At 44.1% G+C, this 14,342-nt stretch overlaps 1 protein-coding gene across 18 annotated transcripts in view; it reads left to right on the top strand.

Moving 5' to 3' along the window:
- Positions 1–14,342, top strand: part of LOC118358814 (beta-1,4-galactosyltransferase 6-like) — a 41,259-nt gene that overhangs the window by 15,400 nt on the left and 11,517 nt on the right. For 17 of the 18 annotated variants that reach the window (XM_035736734.2, XM_052480002.1, XM_052479998.1 and 14 more), the window contains exons 2-5: positions 2,355–2,471; positions 9,720–9,833; positions 12,563–12,687; positions 12,900–13,016. In XM_035736734.2, coding sequence (XP_035592627.1) covers positions 2,355–2,471; positions 9,720–9,833; positions 12,563–12,687; positions 12,900–13,016 — 473 coding nt within the window. The remainder of the gene's footprint in view (positions 1–2,354; positions 2,472–9,719; positions 9,834–12,562; positions 12,688–12,899; positions 13,017–14,342) is intronic. The other variant, XM_052480005.1, reaches the window with a different exon arrangement.

Here is a 14,342-nt window from a genome sequence, read left to right as displayed (position 1 = left end):
GCAATGGTACCAGGCAGTATTAGCTAGCTAGTTACGGCTACTCTGACTCTTAGTATATTTAGCAAGCCAGCTAGCTAGCGATTAGCATTAGCGGCTAAGTAATTTTAGCAACACATTGCAAAGAAAAAAAGGAAACTAGCAGACAGTAGTTACACAAACGAATAGTGTAATTATATAAGACTTGTGGAAGCAGCATGTCACCAACATTGTTGCATCCATCTGACCATTCAGAATGAACGGCATGTTGTCAAGCAACTACTATCTCCTTGAGTGTCAGGGCTTGGTGTGGTTAGCAGCATGCAGGAGGATAGGGAGAGATATGACTCAGTAGAAAATGGGGTAAAAAATGGCATTCTACACGCCAGAGTTGCACATCACATTTAACAAAGCAAACATTGAAATACCATTATAGAAAGTAAAGTAAAAACTCATACCGGTCCTTGCATCAGTACCGGTATATTGGAAAATACGGTATACCGCCCAGACCTATTAGTTGGTGTTTCAGTGTATAAGTGCTTGACCGGTCCTCTGTAATGGTTGATAGATCAGATGGTGTGCGGGGCTGGGAGTGTGTGGTGTCTGTGTGTGAGTTTGTGTAATTTTATTTGGTGCCTGTGTTCGTCATTGATGAGATGGGTGTGTGAGTTGATGAGATGCGTGAGTGTGTAAACTGATGAGGTGTGTAACCTTAGCTGATGAAGTGTGTGTGTGCCCTGGCTGTTTTGCTGCAGTAGTGGTAAATGTTAAATGAATCCGAGCCCCTAGCAGCCTCTAGGCTGGGAGTGGGACTGAGACTGCGTCCTGAATAGATACAACTTTTGACTGGGGCCTATAGGGTGAGGTGCGCTATATAAGGAATAGGTCTCTATTTAGGACGTAGCCAGAGACCGGGATTTCCTGCCGCCTATCTCGCCTCCCTGTGTCCCATCACTGTTAGCTGCTAGGACGGAGTTAAACTGTCCTTTATGGCCAAGAGACTGGGAGAGGGAAAGCTTTAGCTGCTAGGACGGTGTTAAACTGTCCTTTATGGCCAAGAGACTGGGGGAGGGAAAGCTTTAGCTGCTAGGACGGTATTAAACCGTCCTTTATGGCCAAGAGACTGGGAGAGGGAAAGCTTTAGCTGCTAGGACGGTGTTAAACCGTGGTGAGGTTGTTCCTTTATGGCCAAGAGACAGGGAGAGGGAAAGCTTTAGCTGCTAGGACGGTGTTAAACCGTCCTTTATGGCCAAGAGACTGGGGGAGGGAAAGCTTTAGCTGCTAGGACGGTGTTAAACCGTCCTTTATGGCCAAGAGACTGGGAGAGGGAAAGCTTTAGCTGCTAGGACGGTATTAAACTGTCCTTTATGGCCAAGAGACTGGGAGAGGGAAAGCTTTAGCTGCTAGGACGGTGTTAAACCGTCCTTTATGGCCAAGAGACTGGGAGAGGGAAAGCTTTAGCTGCTAGGACGGTGTTAAACCGTCCTTTATGGCCAAGAGACTGGGAGAGGGAAAGCTTTAGCTGCTAGGACGGTGTTAAACTGTCCTTTATGGCCAAGAGACTGGGAGAGGGAAAGCTTTAGCTGCTAGGACGGTATTAAACTGTCCTTTATGGCCAAGAGACTGGGAGAGGGAAAGCTTTAGCTGCTAGGACGGTGTTAAACTGTCCTTTATGGCCAAGAGACTGGGAGAGGGAAAGCTTTAGCTGCTAGGACGGTGTTAAACCGTCCTTTATGGCCAAGAGACTGGGAGAGGGAAAGCTTTAGCTGCTAGGACGGTGTTAAACCGTCCTTTATGGCCAAGAGACTGGGAGAGGGAAAGCTTTAGCTGCTAGGACGGTGTTAAACCGTCCTTTATGGCCAAGAGACTGGGAGAGGGAAAGCTTTAGCTGCTAGGACGGAGTTAAACTGTCCTTTATGGCCAAGAGACTGGGAGAGGGAAAGCTTTAGCTGCTAGGACGGAGTTAAACTGTCCTTTATGGCCAAGAGACTGGGAGAGGGAAAGCTTTAGCTGCTAGGACGGAGTTAAACTGTCCTTTATGGCCAAGAGACTGGGAGAGGGAAAGCTTTAGCTGCTAGGACGGTGTTAAACCGTCCTTTATGGCCAAGAGACTGGGAGAGGGAAAGCTTTAGCTGCTAGGACGGTGTTAAACCGTCCTTTATGGCCAAGAGACTGGGGGAGGGAAAGCTTTTACACTGACGACATGAGCAGTCAGCAAATTTACTGTTGTGGACTGGTACGTGAGGCGGGTGTAATTGAACCAGTCAGACTAAAGTGATTGCACTCTCTTTCCTTTTGTCCCTCTCTTTCCTATGTCTCTCTCCCTCCTTTTCCTCACCCTCCCCTCCCGCTCTCCCTGTCTCAATCCCTCTCTCCAGCCAACACCTACTTCTTCATGGTGCAGGCCCAGGGCATCATGTTGAGGGATAATGTGAGGACCATTGGTCAGATGATCAGACTCTACACCAATAAGAACAGTACTCTCAACGGCACAGGTGAGTTTGGGAGGAGTTTGAGCCAGACGGGGTCTCCAATCTTAGGAGTGTAGTAGACAAGACAACCTACATGACATGATGGGCAGCCAAAAATCACAAGATTGGCCCTCGCTCAAATTCTGAAAATCAAAGAAAATGTTATTGTTCACATACACATGGTTAGCAGATGTTAATGAGTGTAGTAAAATGCTTGTGCTTCCGACAGTGCATTAATATCTAATAAGTCATCTTAACAATTCCACAACAACTACCTAATACACACATCTAAAGGGATGAAATCAGAATATGTACATATAAATATATGGATGAGTGATGGCTGAGCGCCGTAGGCAAGATGTAATAGATGGTATAAGATGCTGTATATACTCATATACAGATGAGCAATGTAAGATGCATTGTTAAAGTGGCATTATTTAAATTGACTAGTGATCAATTTATTAAAGTGGCCAATGATTTGAGTCTGTATGTAGGCAGCAGCCTCTGAGTTAGTGATTGCTGTTTTACAGTCTGATGGCCTTGAGATGGAAGCTGTTTTTCAGTCTCTCGGTCCCAGCTTTGATGCACCTGTACTGATCTCGCCATCTGGATGGTAGCGGGGTGAACAGGGAGTGGCTCGGGTGGCTGTTGTCCTTGATGATCTTTTTGGCCTTCCTGTGACATCGGGTGCTGTAGGTGTCCTGGAAGGCAGGTAGTTTGCCCCCGGTGATGCGTTGTGCAGACCGCACCACCCTCTGGAGAGCCTTGCAGTTGAGGGAGGTGCAGTTGCCGTACCAGACTGTGCTACAGCCCGACAGGATGTTCTCAATTGTGCGTCTGTCAAAGTTTTGGGTTTTTAGGTGACAAGCCAAATTTCTTCAGCCTCCTGAGGTTGAAGAGGTGCTGTTGCACCTTCTTCAACACACAGTCTGTGAGTGGACCATTTGTTTGTCTGTAATGTGTACGCTGAGGAACTGTGGATAGTGAGGTGTTTCCTCTGCCATCTCCTTTGTTTTGTTGAAGTTGAGTGAGACGATGTTTTCCTGACACCGCACTCCGTGTTCCCTCACCTCCTCCCTATAGGCTGTCTCGTTGTTGATGGTAGTCAAGCCCACTACTGTAGTGTCGTCTGCAAACTTGATGATTGAGTTGGAGGCGTGCATGGCCACGCAGTATTTGGTGAACAGGGAGTACACTTGGGCCTGAGCACGCACCCTTGTGGGGCCCCGGTGTTGAGGATCAGCGAAGTGGAGATATTGTTTCCTACCATAACCACCTGGGGGCTGCCCATCAGAAAGTCAAGGACCCAATTGCACAGGGTGGGGTTGAGACCCAGGGCCTCAAGCTTAATGATGAGCTTGGAGGGTACTCTGGTGTTAAATGCTGAGTTGTAGTCAATTAACAGCATTCTAACATGAGTATTCCTCTTATCCAGATGGGATAGGGCTGTGGTATGGCGATTGCATCATCTGTGGACCTATTGGGGCAGTAAGCAAATTGAAGTGGGTCTAGGGTGGCCAGTAAATTGACGGTGGTATGATCCTTGACTAGCCTCTCATCCTTGACTAGCCTCTCAAAGCACTTCATGATGACAGAAGTGAGTGCTACGGGGGCGATAGTCATTTAGTTCAGTTAACTTTGCCTTCTTGGGTACAGGAACAATGGTGGCCATCTTGAAGCATGTGGGGACAGCAGACATGGATAGGGATAGATTGAATATGTCCGTAAACACACCAGCCAGCTGGTCTGTGCATACTCTGAGGACGTGGCTAGGGATGCTGTATGGGCCGGCAGCCTTGTCAGGGTTAACACGTTTAAATGTCTTCCTCACATCGGCCACGGAGAAGGAGGGGAGGCCCGCAGTCCTTGGTAGCCGGCTGTGTCGGTGGCACTTGTTTGATTGCCTTGCGGAGGGAATAACTACACTATTGATATTTGGCCATATTCCCAGTCATCTTTCCATGGTTAAATGCTGTGGTTTGCGTTGAATGGTTATAGTCATGGGTACATCCTGTTTGAGTTTCTGCCTATAGGACGGCAGGAGCAAAATGGGGTCGTGGTTGGATTTGCCGAAGGAGGGCCTTGTATGCATTGCGGAAGTTAGAGTAGTAGTGCTCCAGTGTACTGCCCACACGAGTGCTGCAATCATTATGTTGATAGAATTTAGGTAGCCTTGTTCTCAAGTTTGCTTTGTTAAAATCCCAAGCTACAATAAATGCAGCCTCAGGATATATGTTTTCCAGTGAAGTTCCTTGAGGGCCGTTGTGGTATCTGCTTGAGTGGGGGATATGCACAGCTGGGATTATAACTGACAATAATTCTCTTTGGCGATAATATGGTCGGCATTTGATTTGTAAGGAATTATAGGTGTGGTAGACAGAGATTCTTTAGTTCCTGTATGTTTATTTGCATTTACTATGGATCCCCATTAGCTTCTGCCAAAGCAGCAGCTACTCTTCCTGGGGTCCAGCAAAATTCAGGCAGTTTATGATTACACCATGAGTCGTTAATCATGAAGCACACACCCCCACCCTTATTCTTACCAGAGAGATGTTTATATCTGTTGGCGTGACGCATGGAAGAAACCCGGTGGCTGTACTGACTCCAACAACATTCAACGAGAGCCATGTTTCCATGAAACAGAGAATGCTACAATCTCTGTCTCTCTAAGGCAACCTTTATCCTAATTTCGTCCACCTTGTTGCCTGGAGTCTGGACATTGGCGAGTAATGTACGGAAGCGTTGGGTGGTGTGCACGCTTTCGAAGTCTGACCAGGAGGCTGCTCCGTCTACTTCTGCGGCGATGTTGTTTTGGGTCGCCCTCTGGGATTAGATCCGATTTCCAGGGTGGAGGTCCGAACAAAGGATCCGCTCCCGGAAAGTCGTATTCCTGGTCGTAATGTTGGTAAGTTGACGTCGCTCTTACAGCCAGGATGAACTATTGGATATATGTAATAACACTTAAGATTTTCTGGGCTAAAAATGTAGGAAATAATACATAAAAAACACTACTGCATAATTTCCTAAGGACTCGAAGCGAAGTGACCATCTCTGTCGGCGCCATCTTGCCAAGTACTAAAGGGACTGCAGTTGCTACTATTTTACTTCTGAGGTTCTTGTGATTTTTGGCTGGACTTTGTCACGTTGGTCTAACTGCTGTCCACTCCCCTCCACCTCCTGGCTTAACCAGTTAACTTTTAATTTGGCTCTATACTCCAGCATTTTGGATTTCAGATTGAATGTGTCATATGAGGCAACAGTACAGAATGTCACCTTTTTTATTTGAGGGTATTTTCATACATATCTGTTTTACCATTTTAGAAATGAAAGCACTATCTACCCCCATTTCAAGGTGCCATAAGTATACTGAACAAAAATTAACACAACATGCAACCATTTCAAAGAATTTACTGAGTTACAGTTCATATAAGGAAGTCAGTCAATTGAAATAAATTCATTTGGCCCTAATCTATGGATTTCACATGACTGGGTAGGGGTGCAGCCATGGGTGGCCTTTGTAGGGCATAGGCCCAGCCACTGGTGAGCCGGGCCCAGCCACTGGTGAGCCGGGCCCAGCCACTGGTGAGCCGGGCCCAGCCACAAAAGGGCTTTATTACAGAAAATACTCCTCTGTAGGCACATCAAGCTTGTGACGACAAACTAGGCAAATCAGTTAAGAGCAAATTCTTATTTACAATAAGGGCCAAACCCAGACTAACCTGGGCCAATTATGCGCCGCCCTGTGGGACTCCCAATCACGGCCGGATGTGATACACCCTGGATTCGAACCAGGTACTGCAGTGAAGCCTCTTGTACTGCAGTGAAGCCTCTTGTACTGAGATGCAGTGTCTTAGACCACTGCAATATAAATGAATGGTAAATAATATATTGTCATTTGAGACACTGTTATTGTAAATAAGAATAGAATATGTTTCTGAGCACTTCCTACAGTGGGGAGAACAAGTATTTGACACACTGACGATTTTTGTAGGGTTCCCTACTTACAAACATGTAGAGGTCTGTAATTTATATCACAGGTACACTTCAACTGTGAGACGGAATCTAAACCAAAAATCCAGAAAATCACATTGTATGATTTTCAAGTAATTAATTAGCCTTTTATTGCATGACATAAGTATTTGATCACCTACCAACCAGTAAGAATTCCGGCTTTCACAGACCTGTTTGTTTTTCTTTAAGAAGCCCTCCTGTTCTCCACTCATTACCTGTATTAACTGCACCTGTTTGAACTCGTTAGCTGTATAAAAGACACCTGTCCACACACTCAATCAAACAGACTCCAACCTATCCACAATGGCCAAGACCAGAGAGCTGTGTAAGGACATCAGGGTTAAATTGTATACCTGCACAAGGCTGGGATGGGCTCTACAGGACAATAGGCAAGCAGCTTGGTGAGAAGGCAGCAACTGTTGGTGCAATTATTAGAAAATGGAATAAGTTCAAGATGACGGTCTGTCTGGGGCTCCATGCAAGATCTCACCTCGTGGGGCATCAATGATCATGAGGAAGGTGAGGGATCAGCCCAAAACTACACGGCAGGACCTGGTCAATAACCTGAAGAGAGCTGGGACCACAGTCTCAAAGAAAACTATTAGTAACACACTACGCCATCATGGATTAAAATCCTGCAGCGCACGCAAGGTCCCCCTGCTCAAGCCAGCGCCTGTCCAGGCCCGTCTGAAGTTTGCCAATGACCATCTGGATGATCCAGAGGAGGAATGGGAGAAGGTCATGTGGTCTGATGAGACAAAAATAGAGCTTTTTGGTCTAAACTCCACTCGCCGTGTTTGGAAGAAGAAGAAGGATGAGTACAACCCCAAGAACACCATCCCAACCGTGAAGCATGGAGGTGGAAACAATTCTTTGGGGATGCTTTTCTGCAAAGGGAACAGGACGACTGCACCGTATTGAAGGGAGGATGGATGGGGCCATGTATCTCGAGATCTTGGCCAACAACCTCCTTCCCCCATGGGTTCGTGGCTGGGTCTTCCAGCATGACAACGACCCGAAACACACAGCCAGGGCAACTAAGGAGTGGCTCTGTAAGAAGCATCTCAAGGTCCTAGAGTGGCCTAGCCATTCTCCAGACCTGAACCCAATAGAAAATCTTTGGAGGGTGCTGAAAGTCCGTCTTTGTCCAAATACTTAATGTCCTCCTGAATTATTGGCACCCTAGGTAAATATTGATCTTGTACTCAAAATATCATGTGAATCTCACCTTTTGAGTTAAAATTGTAAAAATATGTATTAATTTTATTCAAAAGCATGCGTGTCACTTGTTGGCACACCTAGAAATTCTGATGAACAAAATAGAATTGATGTATATACCAATTGATGATTTTACCCTTTTTAAATTCTTTGGGAGCTCTTAAGTGGTCAACCATGACTTCCTGTTTCACTGGGGTATAAATATGAGTTGACACACAGGCTAAACTCTCTTAGTCATCCATCAACATGGGAATGGCCAGAGAACAAACACATGAAATTAGACAAAAGTTTGTTGACCTTCACAAGTCAGGCAATGGCTATAAAAAGATAGCTTCATGCCTGAAAATACCCATCTCCACTATTGGGGCAATAATTAAGAAATGTTAAAAAAAAATGGAGCTGTGATGAACTTGCCTGGAAGAGAACGCAAATGTATTTTTTTCCCCTCCACACACAGTGGTTAAAGTGGCAGAAAAATCTCTGATTACAGTTGGAGAATTGCAGAGGTTGGTTACATCTTGGGGTCACAAAGTCTCCAAAACTACAATTAGATGCCACCTCCATGCCAGCAAGTTCTTTGGATGGGTTGCCAGAAAGCCTCTGCTGTCACCAAACCACAAATGTAAGTGCCTGGAGTTTGCTAAAGGGCATTGGAACTTGGATTGGAACCAGGTTGTATTGTCTGATGAGACTGAAATAGAGCTTTTTGGCAACAAACACCTGAGGTGGGATTGGTGTAAAAAGAGCCATGGTCATGCAGAAAGTGACCTAATCCCCACTGAATTATGGTGGTGGAGCTGTGATGTTTTACTTCCAAAGGCCCTGGGAACCTTGTTAGGATACATAGGGTCATGGACTCATCAAATACCAGGAGATTTTATACCAAACCCCATCAGCCTCTGCCAGCGGGCTAAAACTGGGCCGTTGTTGGATCTTCCAGCAGGACAACGATCCAAAGCATTACCTCCAAATCCACACACAAATGGTTCACTGACCATAGAATCAAGCTTTTGCAATGGCCATCCCAGTGAACTGAAGAGGAGAGTCTGCAAGTGAAGACCAATGACTCTAAAGGACCTGTCGAGTTTCTATATGGAGGAATGGTCTGAAATATCTTCCTATGTGTTCTCCCACCTCATCAAACATTATAGGAGACGACTGAGAACTGTTATCTTGGCAAAGGGAGGGTGCAGAAAGTACTAAATGCTGGGGTGCCAATAAGTCTTATTTACCTGACGCTTTTATCTAGAGCGATTTTACAGTAGTGAGCGCATACATGTTCATATTTGTTTTATTTTCATACTGGGTCCCCGTGGGAATTGAACCCACAAACGTGGTGTTGCAAGCACCATGCTCTACCAACTGAGCCACACGGACAATGCATGTTTTTTTTAACAAAATATTTTTTTCCTACGGACTGTTTTTGAACAATTTTAAATAAAAGATAAGATTCATATGACATTTTTTCCAGCCTTTTTTGGTTCATATTTACCTAGGGTGCAAAAATTCCGTAGGGCACTGTTTGACAAGGGGGGACTAGATGCGTAAATCGCTCAATTTCTAAACTTTAAAACATATCTATGAAAATGTTGCATGATATACTGTCGCCTTTTGAAACATTTTGTATAGCCAAATTAAAAGTTGTAGCTTCATTGTCCAAATATTTATGTAGGGGAGAGTATAAATGACATCTCAATCATCTCCCTTTTAGGTTGTTAAGAGAGAGTGGGATCTTGCTGATTTTAATAGGTGGTGGAGGGAGTAGGCAGTGCTTCAACCAATATGAGATGGGCAGCCAAACATCCCAAGAATGACCCTCACTCTCGCTGGTAGAGTCGGTCAGGCTTAGGCCCATTTTTCTTCCAATATGTTTTTCTGATTTTTGGCTTTACTTCGTCACATGTTGGTTGAGACACCGTCTACTCCCCTCCGCTACCTATTAATCAGCATGATCCAGCTCTAAGCTCCCTACAAGGGGAATATAGAAAAGTAATTTATACAATCAATCAAAAAAATAAATGAATGTCTCGTGTGTTCCTGTAGATTACCCAGATGGCAGTAACTCCAGTGAATACATGTCCCAGCCAACCGCATACCTCCCTGAGAACTTCACATACGCCCAGAACCTCCCCTGCCCAGAACGCTTACCTTCTATGAGTAAGTAACCAGAACGCTTGTCTTCAAACCATCAGTTTGCCTACTGAGAGGATTTTACCACGGGGTTTTCAAACGCATGATATTTACGGGAATGCATTGCGACGCAGACTCCACAGACCAGGCTGGGGTTTGGCAAGTCGCTGGGAGGAGTGAAAAATCTGTCCTTCGTAGTATTTTTTTTTATTTTTTCCCTCAAACTAAAGACAACACAGATTTGAGCCAATGTCTTAAGTAGCTGAAACTGTCATTACTACAACCTTCTGAAAGTGACCAAATGGACATGTTAAAATGGTCAAAAACAACTTTCTATCGAGCAGGTGCCTTTTTGATTTGACAGGCCTGCACATGCTCAGTTCGACTCGACCATTAGACCCAATGTCGTGTTTCTGCGCGTGAGCTTTGCTAGCCAACATCGTGAGACGCAGTTCCTGCCGATCTTGAATTTTTCTATGATCGGGTCATGTTATTATGTAACTCATGAGATAAGCTACTCTCCGCTGTCTCTCTGTTGCGTCCTCTTTCTCTTACTATTTCTCTCGCTCCTCATTCTGTCACACTGTCTCTCCCTGTAGGATGTGTGTGGCTTATCATGCCGGTTATATCTACATAGGCACTTTAGCTACAGTTAAACGTATTGCATTACCCATGTCCCCTCTGTTATCATTGAAATCTGAAGATAAACGGTAGGAGAGTTTCATGACACGCAGTGTATTCGGAAACTATTCAGATCCCCACATTCTAAAAATGATTTAAATTGTTATTTTTTCCTCATCAATCTACACACAATACCCTATAATGACGAAGCAAAAACAGGTTTTTAGGAATGTTTGCAAATGTATGAAAAACAAAACTGATATCACATTCACATAAGTATTCAGACCCTTTACTCAGTACTTTGTTGAAGCACCTTTGGCAGCGATTACAGCCTCGAGTCTTCTTGCGTATGACACTACAAGCTTGGCTTGATCGGGTTCACGTCCGGGCGTTGGCCACTCGGACATTCAGAGACTTGTCCCGAAGCCACTTCTGCTTTGTCTTGGCTGTGTGCTTAGGGTCATTGTCTTAATGGAAGGTGAACCTTCTTCCCAGTCTGAGTACCTGAGAGCTCTGGAGCAGGTTTTCCTCAAGGATCTCTCTGTACTTTGCCACGTTCATATTTTCCTTGATCCTGACTAATTTCACAGTCCCTGCTGCTGAAAAACATCCCCACAGCATGATGTTGCCACCACCATGCTTCACCGTAGGGATGGTGCCAGGTTTCCTCCAGACATGATGCTTGGCATTCAGGCAAAATTGTTCAATCTTGGTTTCATCAGACCAGAGAATCTTGTTGCTCATGGTCCGAGTCCTTTAGGTGCCTTTTGGCAAATTCCAAGCGGGCTGTTATGTACCTTTTTATTGAGGAGTGGCTGTCATCTGGCCACTCTACCATAAAGGCTTGATTGGTGGAGTGCTGCAGAGATGGCTGTCCTTTTGGAACATTCTCCCATCTCCACAGAGGAACTTTGGAGCTCTGTCAAGAGTGACCATCCAGTTCTTGGTCACCTCCCTGACCTAGGCCCTTCTCCCCTGATTGTTCAGTTTGGCTGGCCGGCCAGCTCTAGGAAGAGTCTTGGTGGTTCCAAACTTCTTCCATTTAAGAATGATGGAAGCCACTCTTCTTGGGGATGCCGGGGTAGGTTTCTTGTCAATCATTGGCTTAATGGTGAAATCAGCAGTCAGACAATATCTTTACGTAATTCAATCTGTGGTCCAGGACCCTATACATGTAGTGGTGAAGGGTCTTATAGCCCATCCCCTTCTAGTAATACAACATAAGCATAATCAATTATAATACATCAATCATTTGGTGCAGCCCCTATCATGACCCCAAGGTGACCCCAACCAGGGACCTTCAATGCTGCAGACATATTTTTTTTGGTATCCTTCCCCAGATCTGTGCCTCGACACAATCCTGTCCCTGTGCTCTATTGACAATTCCTTCTACCTCATGGCTTGGTTGTCAACTGTGGGACCTTATAGACAGGTGTGTGCCTTTCCAAATCATGTCCAATCAATTGAATGTACCACAGGTGGACTCCAATGAAGTTGTAGAAACATCTCAAAGATGATCAATGGAAACAGGAAGCACCGGCGCTCAATTTCGAGTCTCATAACAAAGGGTCTGAATACTTATGTAAATATGGTATTTCTGTTTTTATTGTTAATACATTTGCTTATATTTCTAAAAACCTGGTTTTAGCTTTGTTGTTATGGGGTATTGTGTGTTGATTGATGTGGAAAAATGTTTATTTAAACAGTCCCTCCAGGATTTTTTGACTCCATGCTCAACTTTTTGGGGGCAAAATCAACAATTCCCCAATATTACTCAATTACCATCACTGCACTTGTTTCTATATAAAACAGTTAAATCAAATGTATATTTCCACATTAAACTGTCAAATCACTGCAATAGAAAAATATGAATTAATTAACTATTCATCACACTTTTACCTCATAAAATGGTTCAATCAAGCCACATGTAAAAAATATTTTTCTACTTAAGTGCATTTTTGTGGCAAATTGGTCAAAAAACATTGAAAAACAGACAATGCAAAATGTCAGAAATGCTGCAGAAAAATCCAACATTTTTGCCTGCAACTATTTTCTTTTGAAAGCAATGCATCCTGGATGGACTGACTAAAACCCCACAGTGTGTGTTTACTGAAGGTTTATGTGTACGTTCTCAGAGGGTCCTATGGACGTCAACATGACTCAGATCCCTATGGAGGAGATTGATCTCAAGTTCTCCAAGTATCTGGATGTTCACTTTGGAGGACACTGGAGACCCAAGGACTGTAAACCACGCTGGAAGGTAATGACTGTTGACATGTATGACTGAGGAGATATGTGTGCGGTTCAGTTGTTTTACTACTTTTATTCTCCTCTATTAGAAAATGAAATTGAACTGTAAGCCGTATTTGTATGAGAAGCATTTCTTTTCTCTATGAGAAGCATTTGATTTTCTACTTGTGGTCTGTCTGCTCCCTAAATGCTGTGTGTCTGACGGTCCTGCTCCCTGTGTAGGTGGCCATCCTGATCCCGTTCCGTAACCGCTACGAGCACCTTCCTATCCTGTTCCAGCACCTCACCCCCATGCTGCAGAGACAGAGGCTGCAGTTTGCATATTACGTCATCGAGCAGGTAACACCGCTTTTAAACAAGTTCTGCTATTATTGCACACATTTAGTCTCCCTTCATCCTATTCGGCCTCACTACTTTGTCAACTCTGCCACCCACTGGTGAGAAATGTAGAATCTATGATGAAGATGAGCTGTAGACACATTGCGCTTTCTTCGACCCCCCATCAGTTTGGGACCCAGTCAGTGTTCATTTTGGCACTTTTTTTGTTTTTTTTTTGTTAGAATCTTTTGTCTAGTTACAAAATTTTAAGTAAACGAAATGCCTTATTATTAGTCACATTTTTAGTCATCACATTTTTATTGCCTCATTAACTTATAGTTAACATAAATCACGGACTTCGATGTGCACAAACATACATAGCGTTGCCCTACCAACATATATTTTTCGGGCATAACATCCTATCGCGTGATTGTCTTCCCAAAAGCCAAATTGGAAGAAGAACACATTACTCCGCAGCAGCTTTAAAATCACACCCCTTGACAATTCTCCAGATATTCCCCGTGTCACTGGTTCCACTACCTTTTTCAGTTGGTGGCATTAGCCTATGATTTGGTTTCAGAAATGTTTTTCCCCATGGTGTCACACACTATATATACAGTACCAGTCAAAAGTCTGGACACACCTACTCATTTCTCATTCCAGAGTTTTTCTTTATTTTTTTACCATTTTCTACATCGCAGAATACTAGTGAAGACATCAAAACTATGAAATAACACGTATGGAATCATGTAGTAACCAAAGTGTTAAACAAATCAAAATATATTTTATATTTGAGATTCTTCACATAGCCACCATTTGCCATGACGGCTTTGCACACTCTTGGCATTCTCTCAACCATCTCCACAGGGTAGTCAACTGGAATGCATTTAAATTACAGGTGTGCCTTGTTAAAGGTTCCTTTGTAGGGGTGGTATACAGAAGCTAGCTCTATTTGGTAAAAAGTCCATATCATGGTAAGAACCGCTGCATCGTTACTTTAAGACATGAAGGTCAGTCAATGCAGAAAATGTCAAGAAAAAACATCAAGCGCTATGATGAAAATGGCTCTCATGACTTACCTCTGCTGCAGAGGATAAGTTCATTTGAGTTAACGGCACCTCAGATTGCAGCCCAAATACATGCTTCACGGAGTTGAAGTAACAGACGCATCTCAACATCAACTGTTCAAAGAAGGCTGCGTGAATCAGGCCTTCATGGTCGAATTGCTGCAAAGAAACCACTTCTAAAGGACACCGATAAGAAAATACTTGCTTCGGCCAAGAAACACGAACAATAGACGTTAAACCAGTGGAAATCTGTCCTTTGGTCTGAGTCCAAATGTGTCAT

This window comes from Oncorhynchus keta, chromosome 26 (genome assembly GCF_023373465.1).
Source record: "Oncorhynchus keta strain PuntledgeMale-10-30-2019 chromosome 26, Oket_V2, whole genome shotgun sequence".
In the NCBI taxonomy this organism is placed as follows: Eukaryota; Metazoa; Chordata; class Actinopteri; order Salmoniformes; family Salmonidae; genus Oncorhynchus; species Oncorhynchus keta.
The sequence above is the reverse complement of the archived record's forward strand: the minus strand, read 5'-3'. Positions and strand labels throughout refer to the sequence as shown.